Here is a 21,983-nt window from a genome sequence, read left to right on the forward strand (position 1 = left end):
TGAGTGGGCGTTAAGGCGTCTGGGAAGGGAACTCAGACCCCTTAATGCATTTGTTCCCTGGTTTAATTTTTGTTCTTTGTTTGACTTTAATTTCCCTGTGAATATGATGCACTAACCCACTGCCTTAAACAACAAAATGAATTTTAAAACTGGAATGTTCACTCTTTAACAGATTCAGTAAAAAGGACTGGATGTTGAGGTTACAGTCCCTAATAATGCATTGCTTTAGATGTTGAGGGATGGCTGTTATGAGAAAAAGCAGCCCAGAAACTTTGCCAGCAGCACACATCATCCAAGGAGGCCCTGCCAGGGTTGATCAGGCCCTGGAGTATGGAACGCCAGGACTGCCATAATGAATTAATTAAATACACCATTAAATAATTAATTAAATGTGGCAATAATTAATTAAAATTGGAATTAATTAATTAAATAAATAGTTATGACACATGTAATTAATTAATTATTGACACATTTAATTAATTAATTATTGACACATTTAATTAATTATTTATGTATTTCACATTTTAATTAATTATTGACACATTTAATTAATTATTTATGTATTTCACATTTTAATTAATTATTGACACATTTCATTAATTATTGACACATTTAATTAATTATTTAATGATATATTTATTTATTTCATTTTGGCAGTCCTGACGCCTGGCTCTCGTCATGAAATAATTTTATCTGTCAGCCTCACCCATCAAACTCAGGGGGCGGGGTTAACGCTGCCCATGCAGCTTCTCTAACATTTGATTGGTTGCCGTGCAAAGTAAGTCAAAACAGGTCGATCCTAGATAATCGATTGCTTGTGTAGACTTGGGGCAGCCAGTTATCCCAGAATGCAGATCAAATCACAAGCAGCAATGGTGGTGGTGTAGTTTTTCTGTCACCAGCTACACTTTTAACAGTGTTTTAGCCGCGAATGTCGCGACGTATGTCTGGTCAGGTTGTCAACATAGAACATGTTTGCAAAAGTGCTCAGATGTTTTCAGAGATTTCACTAGCTCTGCTAACAGTTAGCATGCAGAGCGCACCGAGGGGGTACATTAACCGGTTTGTTTACATATTCCACTCTCCGTGTTCCACATGTTGCATTCGCAGATTCTCATTTTCACCGAACGATCGTCTCTTTCCGCCTGGTCTTGTGTCTCTGTGCTTCTGTAACATAAAGAACGAGCTGACATTTTTCTCACGAAACCAGCGATCAGCTCAGCAGACCCTCAGTTTACCTGCATGCATCCTCCTCCTCATCTGTCAGCTGTTTAACACCTGCTGCTAATTCAAGAAACACGCCTAGTTACCTGGTGATAGTCACAGTTTAACTGGGCAGCCGGTGCTCGATATAAAGCAATGTCAGCGCATTTTTCTGCACAAGATAAGGAAATATAGTGTTTTCCCCGAGCGCAGAGCTGCTGGAGCTTGTTTCCTTACAGAGCACTTTATAGGCGAACAGCTTCATCAGCGGCTGATGTCCAATCACCGGCACACAGCTTTGAAACCTCAGCTGAGTTTTAGCTCTCAGTGATTAAACGCTGGACTTCATTCACTCAGGTTCTGTCTGTCGGGTCACGTTTACTTCGCTGTTTTATTTACAACTGAGCAAATCGGTTTGGCTGAGGTTAAAGTTACGTTTCATAACTGCATAGTTTCACAGACGTTTAATGGTTCACTGGCACATGTGTTAGACTGAACTATCATCTAAATATCATCTGTTTTTTAATAGTTATTCAACTGTATTCTAAGCACCAGCTGTCTGTTAGAATGTGATTTTTTTTCTCTCTCTGTTGGCAGAGGTATAAAAATGCGCAGGAAAATCTGACGTGCATGGCGAACTTCACCGACGATATTTAGGGAGGAATAAACACACATCAAACATAAATGAACCATTTGCCTGTCTCCATAATTGAGAGCATTTTCTCTTCTTATGTCAACACTCTCTCTTTTTTTTTTTTTTTCGCTTTTTCGGTCATGTTATGTTTACCTGTCAAAGGCTTGTTACAAACTATGAAACACATCGTGCAGACTTCTGGATGTTAGAAGAAAACTAATACTGCTCATGAAGGAGACTAAAGGCAGGAAGGTGTCCTTTAAAACTAAACATGTTAATAGGACCTCCCTGTTTATATCATAGTTTATGATATAGCACGTGTATTTCAGTAATAGCCTGCTGAGGCCACTATACGTGCTGGCCTCATATCAAATGTGAAGGCAGACTGAGTCTATGTTTGACGTTTTTTATATCTAATCTTCCTTTTCAAACATTTAAACAGCAGCGAGTCTGCAGCTGAGGGAATACAAATTCAAATTGTCGGAGCAGGTTTGCTCGTTTCTTGGATTCATTTGGTGATTTATTAAATGTATAACTGTTATTCTAATCTGCTGCTGAGTCTCTTACACTTTTCTTTATGCTGTATATTTTCACGTCTCTGGAATAGTTGGCAGTTAGATAGTCAGCTGGGAAACTTTGTGTTAACTCATGGAGCTGAGGATATCGTGGATATGCTGACCTCGCTGCGTGGTGTACAGAGCGAGGTCAGCATGATTAATATTCACAATAAAATATTAGCCGAACATCATGAAGTCTGTATGTGTTTCATAGTGTCGAACAACCTTTGTACAGTTAAAGCCAGCAGTTACTACATGACGGAAACACCAACGTTATCTCTTTTATGCGTTTATACACAGGTCACGCTGATTACTGAACAAAAACCCAAAGATCAGATGTTAAACAGATTTATTTGCTCTCTCTCCTCCTTAAACATGTTTTTAATGTTAGTTATAATTCAGAATTGGCGACTGAAACACGTAGGACACATAAGAACATCAGGAAATAAAACACCGATAAATATAACCTCAGTAAAAGAAGTCAGCGGGGGTTACTACAGCTGTGTACCGGGGCCTGCGCTTTGTCGGTGGGATTGCTTGCGAGGCGAGCAGGTCTATCCCACGCTTTGCCGTGAGACTGGGCAGACATCTCCGAAATCATCGAAACACTTTTGCAAAGAGGCTGTATCTTGACAAACCGACCAGACACATGAAGATTAAACCACTACATTCTCGGCTAAAAAAATATTAAAACGGTATTTGGTAACACACAAACAGGGTTTTTCAAAGCTCAGTTCTGTTAGCTTCCACATGCCGGTTGTTGTGTGCTAGAAACAATGGCCACCAGGCCAAAGCAATGGTTTTGACTCGATCAGCGTTAACCCCGCCCCCTGAGTTTGATGGGTGAGGCTGACAGATAAAATTATTTCATGATGAGAGCCAGGCGCCAAGACTGCCAAAATGAAATAAATAAATATATCATTAAATAATTAATTAAATGTGTCAATAATTAATTAAAATGTGAAATACATAAATAATTAATTAAATGTGTCAATAATTAATTAATTACATGTGTCATAACTATTTATTTAATTAATTAATTCCAATTTTAATTAATTATTGCCACATTTAATTAATTATTTAATGGTGTATTTAATTAATTCATTATGGCAGTCCTGGCGTTCCATACTGGAGTGTGTCACTGGTTTATGTTAAATTGTTATTTCTCGTCTTCTTTCTTCTGTTTAGTTTCCTACAGTTTATTTTTATCTATTCACTGCAACTGAGAAATAATGCTTAACTCTTTAGCATTTATGAAGCCTTACTTCTGCAAAGGGATAGAAAATGTGATGTAAGACAAAAGGGACAAGATAGGAGAGAGCAGAGAGGAGAGCCGAAGGGGGGCGCCCGATCTGGCTTCCCACACCTCCCCTCTGGATCAGGCTGTACACTCTACCTCCCCACTGCCTCCAAGAATGGGGATGAAGAGCAGAGGAGAGAAGAGCGGAACATTGTTGGTGGGACTGTACACAGGGGGCAGGGTGGGTCCTTTCCAAACCACAGCTGCAGATTTATTGGGGAAGGTAGCAGATCGTATGTCGCTCGGATGATGAAACTTAGTCTATTATATTCCATTCCGCAGATTTCACTCCATGAGAGTTTCCTCTTTTTCCACACTCTCCCAATCCTCCTCTGCCTCAGTCTGTTCTCCCAAGACTTTTATGACATTAACTTTTTTTAGCGGATGTACTCAGTAAATAGCCGTTCAGCGGTGTGACTCACAGGGAAAACATCTTACTTTCCATTATGTTGGCAAGTGGAGCTGTGTGCAGCAAATGATAATGATTTCATTGTTTGTTTTAGGTTTTTTCTTTTATTTCTGTATTTGAAAAGAAACGTGTTGGGTTATTTTGAAGAGAATAATTATCACCATTCAGATAATACATGGTTAGGACTGCCAAGAGGAGCATAGCTGACTAAGAAGTCGCCTCTCCTCTCCTGTCTGCCTGGCTTACGTCCCACATCCCAAACAAGCCATGTTACCCTGGTCTGTCCTGTGTGTACCCCACCTCTCCCTCTATGATTGCTGGGGGAAGCTCCAGCCCCCCTGCCTCCTCTCATCAGGACTGCGGTCAAGTGAGCCCTCACTTACGAAGTCGCAGTCAAGCTAGCCGCCCCGCCAGCCGCACCTAAAATGTTGTTGCACTACTCTTACGCATATTACGGTATAGGTGCCGACTGGCTTAGAAACGCAGTGTTTTCTGTCCTGACACTATTTTACTTCACAATCCACTCCCAGTTTTGGTTAATCTCCACTTTCACCCCTGTGATCCACAGCCCAAATTACTGTATGATTCAGAGAAAATTAACAATAAAATTTACCCAATTTACTCAACTATACTTTTAATGTCCTCATCTTTGAGCTCAGATTACAGGAAAACTGTAAGAGGTGACGCAGATATCTCACTGGATTATGACTCTGGGTGACCCCCACTCTGCATGCTGTGATCCACAGCCAAAATTACTGTACAGTTTTTGAGAAAATTGATAGTAAAATCTTCCCATTTTGCTTTACTGTACTCTACATATTGACATCTTTGATCTCCGATTACAGGAAAACTGTAAGAGGTGACGCAGATATTTCACTGGATTCTGAATCTAGGCTGTCTCCACTCTTCACCCTGTGATCCACAGCCAAAATTACTGTACGGATTTTGAGAAAATTGATAGTAAACTTTGCACAATTTACTGTACTATACTCTATATATTCTCATCTTTGAGCTCAGATTACAGGAAAACTATAAGAGGTGACGCAGATATTTCACTGGATTATGAATCTAGGCTGTCGCCACTCTGCACCCTGTCATCCACAGCCAAAATTACTGTACGGTTTTTGAGAAAATTGATAGTAAAATCTTCCCATTTTGCTTTACTGTACTCTACATATTGACATCTTTGAGCTCCGATTACAGGAAAACTATAAGAGGTGACGCAGATATTTCACTGGATTCTGACTCTAGGCTGTCTCCACTCTGCACCCTGTGATCCACAGCCAAAATTACTGTACGGATTTTGAGAAAATTGATAGTAAACTTTGCACAATTTACTGTACTGTACTTTATATATTGACATCTTTGAGCTCAGATTACAGGGAAACTGTAAGAGGTGACGCAGATATCTCACTGGATTATGACTCTAGGCTGTCGCCACTCTTCACCCTGTGATCCACAGAAAAAATTACTGTACGGTTTTTGAGAAAATTGATAGTAAACTTTGCACAATTTACTGTACTATACTCTATATATTCTCATCTTTGAGCTCAGATTACAGGAAAACTATAAGAGGTGACGCAGATATCTCACTGGATTATGACCCTGGGTGACCCCCACTCTGCACCCTGTGATCCACAGCCAAAATTACTGTACGGATTTCTGATAAAATTAAATCCTATTCCATTACCAAACAAAATGAGTTCATTGAAGTATTTGCTTAACTACAAGAAATGTCTTTCCACACACAATTTAAATTTTTCAAAATGTCATTCACACACCACCTCAAGTATCAACTTCAGTTTTAGACATTATTTATTCAGTGCTTAATCACAACAATAGTCAACTTAAGGCACTTACATAATAAGTTAAACCTTACAATAATACATACAGAGAAAAACCCAACAATCATATGACCCCCTATGAGCAACAGTGGGAAGGAAAAACTCCCTTTTAACAGGAAGAAACCTCCGGCAGAACCAGGCTCAGGGAGGGGCGGGGCCATCTGCCTCAACCGGTCAGGGTGAGAAATTACATTTCTCAGATTACTGATTTCTCATATTACTACTACACAGTTTAGATACACTCAACAAAAATATAAACGCAACACCTTTGTTACTGCTCCCATTCCCCATGGGATGGACGTAGAGACCTAAAATTCATTCCAGATACACAATATAACCATCCCTCCCAAACAGTGGTCACAAATCAGTCCAAATGTGTGGTAGTGGGCACATCTGCCATATTGAGATAATCCATCCCACCTCACAGGTGTGCCACATCAGGATGCTGATCTGACATCATGAGTAGTGCACAGGTGTACCTCAGACTGCCCACAACAAAAGGCCACCCTGGAATGTGCAGTTTTTTGCGCTATTGGGGGTCTGGGGACCCAGAACCGGTCAGTATCTGGTGTGACCACCATTTGCCTCATGCAGTGCAACACATCGTCGCATGGAGTCTATCAGATTGTCAATTGTGGCCTGTGGAATGTTGGTCCACTCCACTTCAATGGCTGTGCGAGGTTGTTGGATATTCGTGGGAACTGGTACACGCTGTCGTATACGCCGGTCAAGCACATCCCGAACATGCTCAATGGGTGACATGTCCGGTGAGTATGCTGGCCATGCAAGAACTGGGACATTCTCAGCTGCCATCTGCCCTGAACAATGTGAACCATGATTCATCCGTGAAGCGCACACCTCTCCAACGTGCCAGACGCCATCGAATGTGAGCATTTGCCCACACAAGTCTGTTACGGCAACGAGCTGGAGTCAGGTCAAGACCCCGATGAGGACGACGGGCATGCAGTTGAGCTTCCCTGAGACGGTTTCTGACAGTTTGTGCAGAAATTGTTTGGTTGTGCAAACCAATTGTTCCAGCAGCTGTCTGGGTGGCTGGTCTCAGACGATCTTGGAGGTGAACCTGCTGGATGTGGAGGTCCTGGGCTGGTGTGGTTACACGAGGTCTGCGGTTGTGAGGCCGGTTGGATGTGCTGCCATATTCTCTGAAACGCCTGTGGAGACGGCTTATGGTTGAGAAATGAACATTCAATGCACGGGCGACAGATCTGGTTGACATTCCTGCTGTCAGCATGCCAATTGCACGCTCCCTCATTGCTTGTGGCATCTGTGGCATTTTGCTGTGAGACAAAACTGCACATTCCAGGGTGGCCTTTTGTTGTGGGCAGTCTGAGGTACACCTGTGCACTACTCATGATGTCAGATCAGCATCCTGATGTGGCACACCTGTGAGGTGGGATGGATTATCTCAATATAGCAGATGTGCCCACTACCACACATTTGGACTGATTTGTGACCACTGTTTGGGAGGGATGGTTATATTGTGTATCTGGAATGAATTTTAGGTCTCTACGTCCATCCCATGGGGAATGGGAGCAGTAACAAAGGTGTTGCGTTTATATTTTTGTTGAGTGTATCTAAACTGTGTAGTAGTAATATGAGAAATCAGTAATCTGAGAAATGTAATTTCTCACCCTGACCGGTTGAGGCAGATGGCCGCCCCTCCCTGAGCCTGGTTCTGCCGGAGGTTTCTTCCTGTTAAAAGGGAGTTTTTCCTTCCCACTGTTGCTCATAGGGGGTCATATGATTGTTGGGTTTTTCTCTGTATGTATTATTGTAAGGTTTAACTTATTATGTAAGTGCCTTAAGTTGACTATTGTTGTGATTAAGCACTGAATAAATAATGTCTAAAACTGAAGTTGATACTTGAGGTGGTGTGTGAATGACATTTTGAAAAATTTAAATTGTGTGTGGAAAGACATTTCTTGTAGCTAAGCAAATACTTCAATGAACTCATTTTGTTTGGTAATGGAATAGGATTTAATTTTATCAGAAATCCGTACAGTAATTTTGGCTGTGGATCACAGGGTGCAGAGTGGGGGTCACCCAGAGTCATAATCCAGTGAGATATCTGCGTCACCTCTTATAGTTTTCCTGTAATCTGAGGTCAAAGATAAGAATATTAAAAGTACAGTAGAGTAAATTGTGCAAAGTTTACTATCAATTTTCTCAAAAACCGTACAGTAATTTTTTCTGTGGATCACAGGGTGAAGAGTGGCGACAGCCTAGAGTCATAATCCAGTGAAATATCTGCGTCACCTCTTACAGTTTTCCTGTAATCTGAGCTCAAAGATGTCAATATATAAAGTACAGTACAGTAAATTGTGCAAAGTTTACTATCAATTTTCTCAAAATCCGTACAGTAATTTTGGCTGTGGATCACAGGGTGCAGAGTGGAGACAGCCTAGATTCATAATCCAGTGAAATATCTGCGTCACCTCTTACAGTTTTCCTGTAATCGGAGATCAAAGATGTCAATATGTAGAGTACAGTAAAGCAAAATGGGAAGATTTTGCTATGAATTTTCTCAAAATCCATACAGTAATTTTTGCTGTGGATCACAGGGTGCAGAGTGGGGGTCACCCAGAGTCATAATCCAGTGAGATATCTGCGTCACCTCTTACAGTTTTCCTGTAATCTAAGCTCAAAGATGAGAATATATAGAGTACAGTAGAGTAAATTGTGCAAAGTTTACTATCAATTTTCTCAAAATCCGTACAGTAATTTTGGCTGTGGATCACAGGGTGCAGAGTGGGGGTCACCCAGAGTCAGAATCCAGTGAAATATCTGTGTCACCTCTTACAGTTTTCCTGTAATCAGAGCTCAAAGATGTCAATATGTGGAGTACAGTAAAGCATAATGGGAAGATTTTGCTATGAATTTTCTCAAAATCCATACAGTAATTTTGGCTGTGGATCACAGGGTGAAGAGTGGGGGTCACCCAGAGTCATAATCCAGTGAAATATCTGCGTCACCTCTTACAGTTTTCCTGTAATCTGAGCTCAAAGATGAGGACATTAAAAGTATAGTTGAGTAAATTGGGTAAATTTTATTGTTAATTTTCTCTGAATCATACAGTAATTTGGGCTGTGGATCACAGGGGGGAAAGTGGAGATACACTAAAAATGGGAGTGGATTGTGAAGTAAAATTGTGTCAGGACAGAAAACACTGCGTTTCTAAGCCGGTTTTCACCCATACCGTAATATACGTAAGAGTAGTGCAACCACATTTTCGGTGCGGCTGGCGGGGCGGCTAGCTTGACTGCGACTTCGTAAGTGAGGGCTCACTTGACCGCAGTTCATCACGATAAGTGTCAAAGAAAATGGAGTCATGTTGGTTCTGCCGGGACAAGCTGAATACAAAAGTGTGCTTAAAATCAGTAGTTTACCTCTGATTTACTGTAGGAACAGAAATGAGGAGGAGGAGACACAAGGAGGAGTCTTCAAAGAGCCCCCACCCCCTTTCACTCACACTTTCTAGAAGCATCCCAAGTTTCAGATGTGTGATAAAAGAGGGACACGCACTTTCCTCCCTTCTTTCATTCAAACATTAGCTCTAGATACAGGTTTATCTAAAAATCTGAATTTATCAGTAGATTAGCCGATTAAAAACTAATTTGGAACATCATTTATAGAAAACAGAAAAACAACGGCTTGATCGGAAAATCTGCGCTGGAATGGATGTTTGGATAACTATGTCACACTTGTTGAGTTTGTCCTCTGTCTTCCTCCTGGAGTTTACTTCTGCAGGTGAGATGTGCTAATAATGCTTTCGATTATGCTGAGTGAGTTCTTACTTGGTGACATGTTTTTTCAGGTGTTTTCTGCTGCTTTTATTAGTGAGCACTTGACATATTTTACCTACATAATTCAGGCCAGGAGGTTACTGACGTCCATTCATTCATTTGCTGATCAGAGAATACAAATGATTGAATCAGTGGATTGATTAGTTATGATGCTTCCTGTGCAGAGAACAGAAACTGTGTACGTGGCGGTTCTGTTCTCCTAATCTTAAGGAGCTTCATTATTCCTTTATTGCGCAGTGTAGTACAGGGACTATCAGTTGTTTATCAGACCATCTGTTCAGTTGTACAATATAGTTTGCATTAGTTATGGCCTTTGCTTTATTGATTATCATAAATTTATGTGTGTGTCTGTGTGTGTGTGTGTTTGGGGGGGGGGGTTACAGAAAAACATGCATCACAAATATATAGCAAACGAGCGCAATGCCCCCTGCTGGACATAGAATAGAATAAACCTTTAATACCTGACCTGCAGTCAGCTGAGACTGAAGAAGTCACTTGGGTGAAACATTTCTCCCACAAAACGCTACGTCCAGATGAACAGAATCAACTTTTGGAGAACCTTTAATATCCCACGAATGAGAAATTTGGCCGTCGCACAGCTCTTATAGCAAGATGAATATGACATTTAGAAGGAAGGCACAAAGTGGTCTTATATACATAAGCAACCATGTACAGAGATTTGTACATGTAAGTGTGGGGGGTGTATGGATGCTCCTGGTGAAATAAACAGTGTACAAACAAGCTGCAAATAAGTAGCAGCAATAAAAAAAAACATATGATCCGTCAATTAAACAGGTGATGAGTAAGATAACAGTGTTAAACTGTGTTATAGAGTCTGACAGGCCCTCCAGACCAGTTTGTTGAGTTCCCCCCTGTCCCTCTCTGCCATTCCACCACTCCAGCAGACCACAGCAAAAAAGATAGCAGACGCCACCACAGTGTCCTAAAACGTCCTCAGGAGAGTCCGGTTCACCCCAAGGGATCTCAGCCGCCGTAGCAGGTGGAGATGACTTAGACCCTTTTTATAGAGTGCATTTGTGTTTGTGGACCAGTCCGGTTTGTTATTGAGGTGAACACCCAGGTATTTGTATTGCTCCACTGTTCCAGTGTCCAAACCCTGGATGTTCACTGGTGTAATAGGGGATGGCTTCTTGCTGAAGTCAATCATCAGGTCCTTTGTCTTGCTGGCATTGATGCAAAGATGGTTCTGTTCACACCAGCAGACAAAGTCCTTGATGACCCCCCTACTCCAGTTTGCTTCCCTCAAACACCCCACCCACAATGGCGGCGGCGTCTGAGAACTTCATGAGTTATACTAAAACTTGCTGATGTCAGCATTGTTATGGAAAATGAGTGCATTACATTCATTTATTTTGGTGACTTTAAGAAGTCATATAAAGTTATATTATTTTTTTAATTGAACTGTTCTATGCAAACAGAACTAATTTACCATCTGCCATTGTCACGGTTAGCGAGGCAAACCATGGGAAAGTGGGGAATGAGGACCCAAATGCTGGACTCTTTGTGCTGAACAGCACGTTTATTTACAGTGCAACAAATGACAATAAATCCCTGTGCTCTTGCTTGACTGCCGTGTCATGTCTTTCCTCAAAACGTCTGTGTCTTCGCACTCCCCGTGCTCGCTGCCTTCCTGTTTGCAAACTCCTCCGGGGGGGAAACCACCAAAAGCAACCGTAAGACACAAACTCTGGTAGGGATGCACTAACTGGCTTTACGCTTAGCTCTCACACTGCCATGGAGTCTTACACAACAATCCAGCATCAGTGAGAACTCAGCCACTCTGCTAAAAAGGTCCCATGACGAGGCTTGAGCCGCTGCAGGTGTGTGTGTGATCGTCCTCTTCAGGTGTGGCCCGCCTCCAGGCGGGACACACCCACCAGTCCTGATGATGCCTGAAACCCAGTGTTCTGACACACCCACACACACACTCATACACACCAACATAGTAATCAGGGACAGCAGCAACAAATACATGTCCATAGATTATTACAGCCATGATAGGAAAACACTGTCAAGCTAGACTAGCCTATGTTGTTCAGTTTATTAACGGACATATTAAAAATAGGAACTAGATGTAAAACTATGATATTAAATAACATTTAATACTTGTGTGATGGTTTGACCAGTGTGCATAACTCCAGTGTCTTCTGATTGGCTGCTTTAAAAGTGAACAGTTATACTTGGATCCCTTTAACCTCTCTGATCTGTGTTGTTTCCTCTTTCAGACCAGAAAAACATCACAGCTGAGTCTGGACAAGACATCACTCTGACATGTCGAGCTCCAAACAACAACATTGATCTTGTAGAGTGGAGCAGAGCTGACCTGACAGATAAATATGTTTTTGTGCACCGGAACGGTCAGTTTGATCCAGACAACCAGCATCCATCTTTTAAGGATCGGGTGGATCTGCAGGACAGACAGATGAAGGATGGAGACGTGTCTCTGATTCTAAAGAATGTGATGACTGCTGATGCTGGAAAATACGAGTGTCGTGTCTTTATGGAAGACACACGCTCATGGGAAACCACCATCATCAACCTTCATGTTGTTGATCCTCCAGGTGAGTGAGTAGAGCTGAGTGTGTGTGTGATCAGAGGTGAAGCTGCTTCCTGCTTGTTGATGTTTGTTTCTAAAGATGTTGTTGATGAGACTTTGTAGAAAGCAGCTGGTCTGAGTGATGTGATCAGAGTGCAGTAGATAATGTCTGACAGCAGTTTGAAGAGGAAATGGATTCTGTTCTGTTCTTCACTCATCACCTACCTGACAGCTGACACCTCACACCTGTTTCTCACCTGCAGGTCAGCCAGGAGGACACACAGAGGATGGAGGGAAGGAGGATGGAGGGAAGGAGGATGGAGGGAAGAAGGATGGAGGGAAGGAGGATGGATCTGTTGGACTAATAGCTGGTCTGGTAGTTCCTGTTGTGCTTCTTGTTGGTGTTGCTGTTTTTTTTATCTACATAAACCATAACAATGAGAATCAGGATTGATACTAACCTCCTGTTGAAATGCACTTGTTTGAAACATCTTACGGCTTTTCCACCTGATTCTCCTGCTGTTGCTCCAAATTCCCAGCGTGTCACTCAACACAGGAACAAACAGATGATCTGAGGACATGTAGATCATGAAATTTGGTTTCAGGGTTTCAGGGACTGAACTGACTTCAATTCTGGATTCTGTTCTGTTCTTTACTCACCACCTTCTTCTCACCTGCAGGTCCTCCAGGAGGACATGGAGGGTTTGTGGCACTGGTAGTGAGTCTGTCAGTTTTGGTGTGTTTGTTCTTGTACCTAATGATTTGATCTGTAAAAGAAGAAAAGGGAATGGTGCTGAATATGTGATTCCTGCTTCTCAGAGATCCTGTTAAAGTCTAAAGACATTGGGAGGGTTTCACACTGTTTGGAGCAGGGAAACAGGTACTAATGGTACAATACTGACTGATGTGTTTGTGGATATGAACTCGTACACATGAACATACCTCAGGTTCATGTATTCAAAGTTAGGTCCCAGGACACAAACTTTATATTTCCCATTTTTAAAGAGTGAAAAATGTTACATTTGGACATCTGTGGGGTTGGTGATGGAGGGAATCATTTAACAGCTCACAGGTTTCTACACTTATGCATTAAAAATGCATCACTTTAAGAATTAAATCTATTACATTAGATGAGGATGAAGGTTTGGGATAAAATTGTTTACACTCTTTAAGCTCTGTTTCTTAGTTGTCATGGTGATGCATCCTGGCAATGTTACAGACATGAAAAATATCTCAGAGTGAAACACTTTAGTTACAGTCATGTTGACTGTAACTAAAGTGTCATTTTTATAACTCCCTCTTTATAACTGTCTTTACTATGTAATGTTTCCTAAATTTACACAAACAGGGATTTTAGACTGTAAAAGGTAATTTTGTGCAGCTAAAAATGACAAATTTTGTTTTATGAAAACTGAAGTTAATGCAGCAGTGACTGGAAAATGACCTGTTCTACAAACTAGACCATCTCAGTACCACTGACTTTATGGTATTTTTCAAATTTATTTATTTCCTTCAGCAGGTACTTGAACTTCCTTCAGTGGAAAATTGAAACAGTGTTACAAAAACTTGTGTTTTACGTTTCCTATTTGTGAAACTTTGTTTTTTGGTGTAAATCAACAATTTAAACAAACTAAGTAATTTATGCTTTTTTTTTTCTCTGGGTTTAGTGTTTTGCAAGATTATGAATGCATAAATGCTGTGATCTGTATTAAAAAATACTGTTGCTGTCTGTGCATGTGCCAAGTCAGCCATGAAATCCTGAAGGTATCAGAGTAAAAAAGCTGGTTTAGATTTAGTTTGTTTCTCACCTCTCCTCCAGGAGCTGCTGAAACAGTCCAGGTGTCTTTTTTCTCCTCAGTGTTCTGGAGGAAATTGTGCAAGGAAGGAGGAATGTTGTGCGACATGTGTTGATTTGATCACTTACAGCAGTTTCTCTCATGTACTGTCTGTGTTCACCTGTTTACATTTTCTGTGAACGATACATCAACCACTGCCGACTTACGGGGTTCAGCCTGGTGCAGAACTTTTCCCTCATTTGTTCCCTGGTTTAATTCTGTTATTTGTTTGATTTTAATCTCCCCGTGAATCTGATGCACTGAGCCACTGAAGTGGAGAAGCAAAGAAATAAAAAACTGGACTGTTGACTGTTTAACAGAGATTTATTTTTGCACTTTCTCACTGATTCCTGCTGAATCAGCACCAAAGAACACACAGCAAACCCTCTGAGCTTTGCTTCAGGTCATCGTGTTATTCATAATCAGAGCGATCAGTGAGAAAAATCTGATGTGTGTTTACTTAAACTCAGTAAAAGGCTTCTCCTCACTTATGTACATCTTTAAAGCAGAGGTTGTATAGCACACGCTGGATGCTGACATTTATCAAACTGTGATGTCTGTTATCAGAGGATCATTCTGATAACACAAACCCCTCCAGTGTGTCTGAGGCCCACTGAGGAGCTCAGAAAGGACACAAGGAGAGAGGAGTCAAGGAAACAGTCTCAACAGAACGAGACATCAGCGTCTCAGAGCTTCATTTTAAACTGTGGTAGTTAAATAACATTAAATTACAACTACAAACACTCCAGAACTATCATATAAATGAGAAATTCTTCAGCATGAAGCACTGAGATTGATTTTCAGGTAACAGGCAGGAAGACGGAGGAGACCAGGAGGCACAAATTAGAAAGAGTCCTCAGTTTTCCCACCCCTGAGCAACAAGAGCCAATCAAACAGAAGCAGGAAACATATTAGCCTGTTTAAGCCTGACCACTACACTTTTCATAGTGAATATAAATCTGTTATAAAAATGTGGAATTTGATCTATGTTGTTGTCTGAATGAGGTTGTAAACAGCAGAGAAAAAGAAAAAGATCATTTTACAGAAATGAAACAGGATAAATCCCAAAAAGTTGATTCTGTTCATCTGGACGTTTCAGTGGGAAAAACACTCATCCAAGTGACTTCTGCAGTGAAACAGGATATAAATAAAAGGGACGAGTTCTTCAAAGAGTCCTCCTTCCAGGCCTCCTTCTGACACACTGCTCTCCTCTACATAAGCAGCCTTTAGAAGTTAAATCTATCAGTTAAAAAACTACAACCAACAGGTGGCAGCACACCACCTTTCTCCTCAGTAATACCCCACGATAACAGCCACAAAAAGGCCAATACTCCACTTTAAGACCTGTTTCTGTTTGCTCAGTTGTTTAAAAAACACAGAGGACCAAATACAGATTTAACAGCCTCCAACTGTTCTTCTGCTACTCCATCACAGAGTGCTCCACCTCCATCAGTCTGTTCTGAATTTTGTTTTAACGTCTTTCAGACCAGAAAACCATCACAGCTGATTGTGGATGCCACTTTAACACGTTGAGCTCAAAACAACAGGATGGATGTGTCCTTGTATATGAGATGAGCATTTGGATCCAGAAAACCAGCATCCAAGTTTCTTTGATTCAGAGCTAGTGGTGCCACGTGATGCTGTGAAGGCTGAATCTGAGCCTGTGGGTGCTGCAAAGCTTCTTTTAATAAGGAATACGATTTTTTTTCTCTGTATGTATTATTGTAGGGTCTACTTTCCAATATAACACACCTTGAGGTGAGTGTTGTTATGATTTGATGCTGTATAAATAAAAAACTGACACATTGAATGTATAAGAGAACACGGCAGGAAGTCTGCTGAGATCTGAAAACAGTCCAGAGGTGGCCGAGGTGATGATCTTGAATGCGAGATGAGCCGAGAAGGTTTCTGATCTTTACATATCCAGTTCAGAACTTTTCACAACTCATATAATAATGGAATATAACCATTATAATAAAGATTTGTATGTGTTTTAAATAAATATTATGGCTACACTATGATCACAAATTAGATTTAAAAGTGCAAAATAAAAGCTTAAAGGAGTTAATAAAGTGCTTAATTAGCTGTGAGACCCTGTTAACTGTGACCCCTATTTTAATGCACTGTCTGAACTGATTTACTCTACGTCTGTGTCCTCCACCTCTCTACTTGCTAAAAGCTCCACTACGCTCACCTGCTGTTCTCCACCTGCCGCCTGTTCTCATCGTAAAATCAGGCTCTGCAGAAAAGTGCACAGAATACATTTCAGATCAGCTCTTTAATGTTCATAAGAGTCACTGTGTTTTGATGATTACGGTTTTGAATAAATAAAGCAACACAGACAATAACAAGAAACATCTGCAACAATAACTATAACTAAAAAGTATGTTTCCTTGTCTCTTCTATCCTTGCCTCCTCTGTCCTTGTTATTATCTTCAGTGCATCAGAAGACAAAGCTCCGGTTAGCTCTGAGCTCACAATCCTCCACTGAGAAGAGAGTGAAATTCAAGGTCACATGACTGAAACTGTCATGTGGACCAAAGTTAATTATATGTCATGAATAACAACAATATCATGTTTACATTTAGGATGTACTTGTGAAGTTTACTATAGATAATGAAAACTACACACTCAAATTAGGTGTGAAAAACATAACTTGAAATTGAGCACAAACAATCTACTGAGAACGTTTATGAACAAGAAAAGTCCCACTTCAGTGATCACAGTCCAGCCTTTGGTTTAAAATTTATTCTAATATAAGATAATATGGTAATGCTATAGACATAATAATAAAGGTAATGTTTATGGATGGTGGTGCCCTCTTCTAGATTTGTAGACTTTTAACAGTGAAACAGCCACATGTTCAGTCTCCACTAATAAAGTAAACAGATAAGTAAACCTGGTTCAGGCTGTGGTTGCCTTTCTTGTCCTACAAGCATAGACTGAACTTTAGGAGCTCATCTATGTCACAGAAAAATAAAGTTTACTGTCAAAAATCTTTATTTATTGTTGAAAACTCACAAACAACTGATAAGATGCCTGATTTAAAAGCTTTTATCAGATATGAAGAGATACACATCAGACTGTCCTCACTGATTTCTCTGTGAATGATTGTTTCCATTTGTGTGTTTGTTCTTTAACGCTTGTTCAGCTCCATTACAGCAAGAAGACAAGAATTCAGTTTAGACTAAACATATGTATCAGCGCTAAAACTGACCTTAAAAATTAAACACATTCAAAACTTCTGACAACATCAGTTTATCAAGTCAAATGTCACAAATGCAAATGTAGACCAGTTTACTATAAGACGCCTGGTTATCCACTGAGGGAAGTTCATTTGGCTCCTGTTAGCACAAAAAATAATGAACGTTAGCTCAACATTTATTACAACAGCAACAACAAACTTTATTGATATAGCACATTTAACAACCAGGGGTATGCCAAAGTGCTGAACATACAAGAGGGTCAGATATAATAATAGAGACAGATGAAGGCCATGGAAAAGTACCAAACATGCTCGCAGGTTGATGCCGTTAAAAACACCAAAACAAAATAAATAATATTTAAAATTTAAAAAAATAAAACCTCCCCGTTATTCCACAAATCGGGTGCAGCCAAGGTAAACATGTGGTCACCTCTAGTCTTCAGTCGGGATCTCGGCTGTACAAAAGTGACTGGGAAGATGATCTTAGTACCCTAGCAGGGGTGTATGATCTACGTAGTTCATTGAGGTAACTTGGCGCTATATTGTTAATAGTTCTAAAGGTGAGCAGCAGGATTTTGAATTGAATGCGATACTTAACGGGAAGCCAATGCAGGTCAGCAAGGATGGGGGTAAAAGAGACACGCTGCCCGGTACCAGTAAGGAGACGAGCCGCCGCATTCTGAACAATTTGCAGTCTATGGAGAAGAGCAGAGTTAAGACCAAAGTAAAGGGAGTTGCAGTAATCCAACCTAGATGTCACAAAGGCCCCTCCAGGTCCCTATGAGGGACATAATGTCTGGCCTTGCAAATAAGACGCAATTGATGGAAGCAGAATTTGACAACAGAAGACACTTGTTTGTCAAATTTAAATGAGCTATCCAAAAAACACACCTAGGTCACTAACAAGGAACCAAAGGCGTCACGGAGTTGGCCGCGAGGGATATTACTGTCATTTTGGTTTTCCTGTTATTTAAGCTAAGGGAGTTACTAGAGAGCCAATCTTTGACCTCACACACACACTCACAAAAACAGTGCACAGACATGGAACGATCATCAGTTAATTCAAAATAGATCTGTATGTCACTGGCATAACAAGGATGTTGTACTTCTCAAAGAGAAGCATATACAGTGAGAAGAGCAGGGGACCAAGGACAGATCCTTGAGGCACGCCGCAGAAGACAGGTGCAGCAGAGGAAAAATAAGGGCCCAGATTGACTGAGAAAGATGAAAGAAAGGTATGACATAAAAGATGGTCACATCCATGCAAGAAGCAATTTTACTCTCAGCATTCATCTGCATGAATCTGACAGCTCGGGTTACAGGATACCTTCAAATACTTTCAAAACACGAACATGAGTTAACAAACTTTTCCTTTCACAGAGTAAAACCACAGCATGGCTTAGCTCAGCACTTCAGAGTAATCAGAGGATCACACAATCTTAAAGGTGGAAACTTCTGATTTCACCTTTAACATTAAACACTTCATAACAGCAGAGAAAAATAATCACTGCTTCTGTGTCCAATAAATAAATCATGTAACATAATTGTATGTTCTCTCAGAGTGCTCTACAACCACATCAGACACTTCTGGACATCAGTTTAACCTCTGAGATTACACAGTAACAGAATCTGACAAAATTCACGTGTTCATTTAGTCAGAGCAAATTTCAGAGACACGTGACTGAAACTGATGTCCTGTATGAGAGCCCTTATGTAGCAATAATGAATCGCTTTGTTGTGGTCATATTTAAAGCTGAATCTGCAGGGATGCCATGACATGTGTGTACTGCTACAGTAAACTGGTTTGTCTGAAGACAAAGAGAAAAAAGCGAAGAGCTTCTTCTTTTTAGGCTTGCTGTTGTTCAGGTGGAGCAAGTGAGGAATTCTTGTTTTTCAATTTTCCAGAGATCGCAAAAGCAGCTATAATAACACAAAAAACACCAAAAGCTGACAGACCAGGACGTCCTCTAGTGACTCTGTCCTCCTTCCCTCCATCCTCTGTGTGTGTCTGACCTGCAGGTGAGAAACAGGTGTGAGGTGTCAGCTGTCAGGTAGGTGATGAGTGAAGAACAGAACAGAATCCATTTCCTCTTCAAACTGCTGTCAGACATTATCTACTGCACTCTGATCACATCACTCAGACCAGCTGCTTTCTACAAAGTCTCATCAACAACATCTTTAGAAACAAACATCAACAAGCAGGAAGCAGCTTCACCTCTGATCACACACACACTCAACTCTACTCACTCACCTGGAGGATCAACATGAAGGTAGATGATGTTGATGGGGTTGTTCTTCAACACAGCTCTTTTCCCACGGTTGTTTCCTCTCTGGAGGACACGACACTCGTATGTTCCACTATCATTAATCGTCACATTCTTCAGAATCAAAGACACGTCTCCATCCTTCATCTGTCTGTCCTGCAGATCCACCCGGTTCTTAAAAGATGGATGCTGGTTGTCTGGAACAAACAGATCATCCCTGTACAAAAGGACATATTCTGATCCCAGGTCAGCTCTGCTCCAATCTGCAACTATGATGTTGTAGTTTGGAGCTTGACATGGCAGAATGACGTTCTGTCCAGCTGTGGTGTTTATGTCTGAAAGAGAGGAAACAAAATGAGAAGTTAACAACATCGACAGCATCGCTCACTTCTGGAGCAGAAACCACTGATTCCTGCAGAGCCACAGGCAGCACAGCTCACACAGCATGCTGAAATTTAACACAGTGCGGTTTGGTGAAATAAATTACAAGGTGACTCTTTCCCTAGATGCCACTTGTCAACTCAATACACACGCCATTCATCACAATAAACACGGGTGTCTGCTCAATAAAAGATGATAATGCAGAATTGTTTTATCTCACTTAAAAAACAAACAAACAAACAAACATCTTTTATCTTTATTAGTAAGTTACAGGTCACAAAAGCTTACATGCATTTGAACCAGAACACAAAAATGTACACATTATTTAAAAGGATCAGTATGAAAATAGAAACAGGCCAGAGTTGATCAATAGTTTGTCTTCAACAGGTTGTAAGAGTGCATGTGCAGGATGAGCTAACAGGTGATCTGTTTCACTCTGAGTGTGTCAAAACTTGAACACACATGGTGTAAATATATATTTATAATATTTAAAATTCCAGATTCACAGTAGTTATCACAGCACAGTGAAAAAAAATTCTCAACAGTGATCATGTTGTGAGACAGTGTTTTGGGGGTTTTTTGCTCTGTGGTCAAATTTGTCAGGCTACAGTTTTGTGTTCGTGTCCCTTCCTGTTGAACAGTCATACCCCCCTAAGTTCTGTGCGGCTGCTGTATTTGCAGCAGAGCAGCAGTTCTTTGCTGCGGTCTCCTCTCCTTTCTCTCTCTGGGGAAAAGGGGGGAAGTTTCCTTGAGTTCACATCAGCACTGTTCTTTTTGTTTCACAGCCAGAATCTCCAGAAATTGTGCCAATGTTTTTAACTACTTAATAATAATAAGCTGACAGAAGTTTTGATAAACAGCACAGTCCCATTTAAGGAAACTTGAACTTTATTTACTTTTTCTTGCCTGAAATTCTCACCGAGGGCTCATATTGTCTTTATGCCTGGTCTAGAAGTCAATTTAATTTTTAATGGATATGAAATCTGAAACTATAACATCTGGAATTTGTTCCCATATCACTCAAATGTAAGCACATATGACACATGACCATCCCTTAGAGAAATGCACCCAAACTACTCCATACATTACAACAAGCATGCAGCTACACAGCTTACCTTCATATGCACAGACCAGCAGCAGCATGCAGAGGACTGTACTACAACACAACTGCAACATAGTCGGGCTGTCTGTGTGTAGATGGCACAATGAAAATATAAATCCAAAGTCCGAAGACACCGGCTATCAGGACAGACGCTCTCTGTTAACATCCAAGTCATTTAAGCTACCAGCTCTCTAGGTACTCACATAAAAAGGGTAGGGAGGATGATCCCCCTCCTCCCACCTCAAACTGACTGGCAGAACACACCCACCTGTTCTTATCAGAACAGGAACAACAGCTTCATGTCTCAGCTCTGAAACCTCAAAGACTTTTATGAAAAGATCTCCAGCCGACAGGAAGATTTGTGGCTGGGTGTGAAGAAAAAGAAAAGACGCTCATAATAATATTCTGTGTATGTGGAGAACACGACACGTGGTCGCCTGTTTGCCTTTGGCCATTTAGTCATTTAGTGACCACAACCAAAGGGAGATTGTTTTCTTTAGAGCAGTAGATCTGCTGTAGGCTGTGTGGAAACCATCGGCCAGTCTACAATTCCGTTTTTTAACCAGATGTCACGGATTCATGTTTTCTTGGAAGCTTCCGCGCTGATCTCGACAAACAGTGTAAACTTACCTCTCCATTAATCTCCCGCCGCCGTCCGTGGAGGGACCCAGGTGTTCCACGCGCTCGCTTTGGTCGATTAAAATGCCTCCAGTAAACCTGAAATACAACGAAGAACTAAAGCTAGCTTTGTAGGACTGTGCAGGGTTTGTTTTTTCCTGTTGCTGCTCGGTGCAGGGAGATCGGTGAGGAAAGGAAATGACCCTGTGAACGAGAAAACGCTAACTTCCTGTTTTAAGACCGGATGTAG

At 40.9% G+C, this 21,983-nt stretch overlaps 1 protein-coding gene and 1 long non-coding RNA gene across 2 annotated transcripts; one reads left to right on the top strand and one right to left on the bottom strand.

The window, feature by feature from the left end:
- The first annotated feature begins 9,454 nt into the window (after positions 1 to 9,454).
- On the top strand, positions 9,455 to 14,470 carry LOC146713234 (myelin-oligodendrocyte glycoprotein-like). Its single transcript, XM_085452409.1, has 3 exons — positions 9,455 to 9,715; positions 12,018 to 12,353; positions 12,592 to 14,470. The coding sequence occupies exons 1-3, from the start codon at positions 9,643 to 9,645 to the stop codon at positions 12,780 to 12,782; spliced, it is 600 nt and encodes a 199-aa protein (XP_085308535.1). The 5' UTR covers positions 9,455 to 9,642; the 3' UTR covers positions 12,783 to 14,470.
- A 213-nt stretch (positions 14,471 to 14,683) lies between these two features.
- LOC146713235 (uncharacterized) lies at positions 14,684 to 21,962 on the bottom strand. The gene is made up of 3 exons (XR_014919112.1): positions 21,746 to 21,962; positions 19,620 to 19,967; positions 14,684 to 19,381 (listed from the first exon to the last, which is right to left on the bottom strand). It is a non-coding gene; the product is annotated as an uncharacterized LOC146713235 (long non-coding RNA).
- Between the last annotated feature and the right edge of the window lie 21 nt (positions 21,963 to 21,983).

Source organism: Copadichromis virginalis, linkage group LG3, assembly GCF_057382275.1.
Source record: "Copadichromis virginalis isolate Kocher_CV1m ecotype Utaka linkage group LG3, C_Virginalis_male_GT1.1, whole genome shotgun sequence".
Lineage (NCBI taxonomy): Eukaryota > Metazoa > Chordata > Actinopteri > Cichliformes > Cichlidae > Copadichromis > Copadichromis virginalis.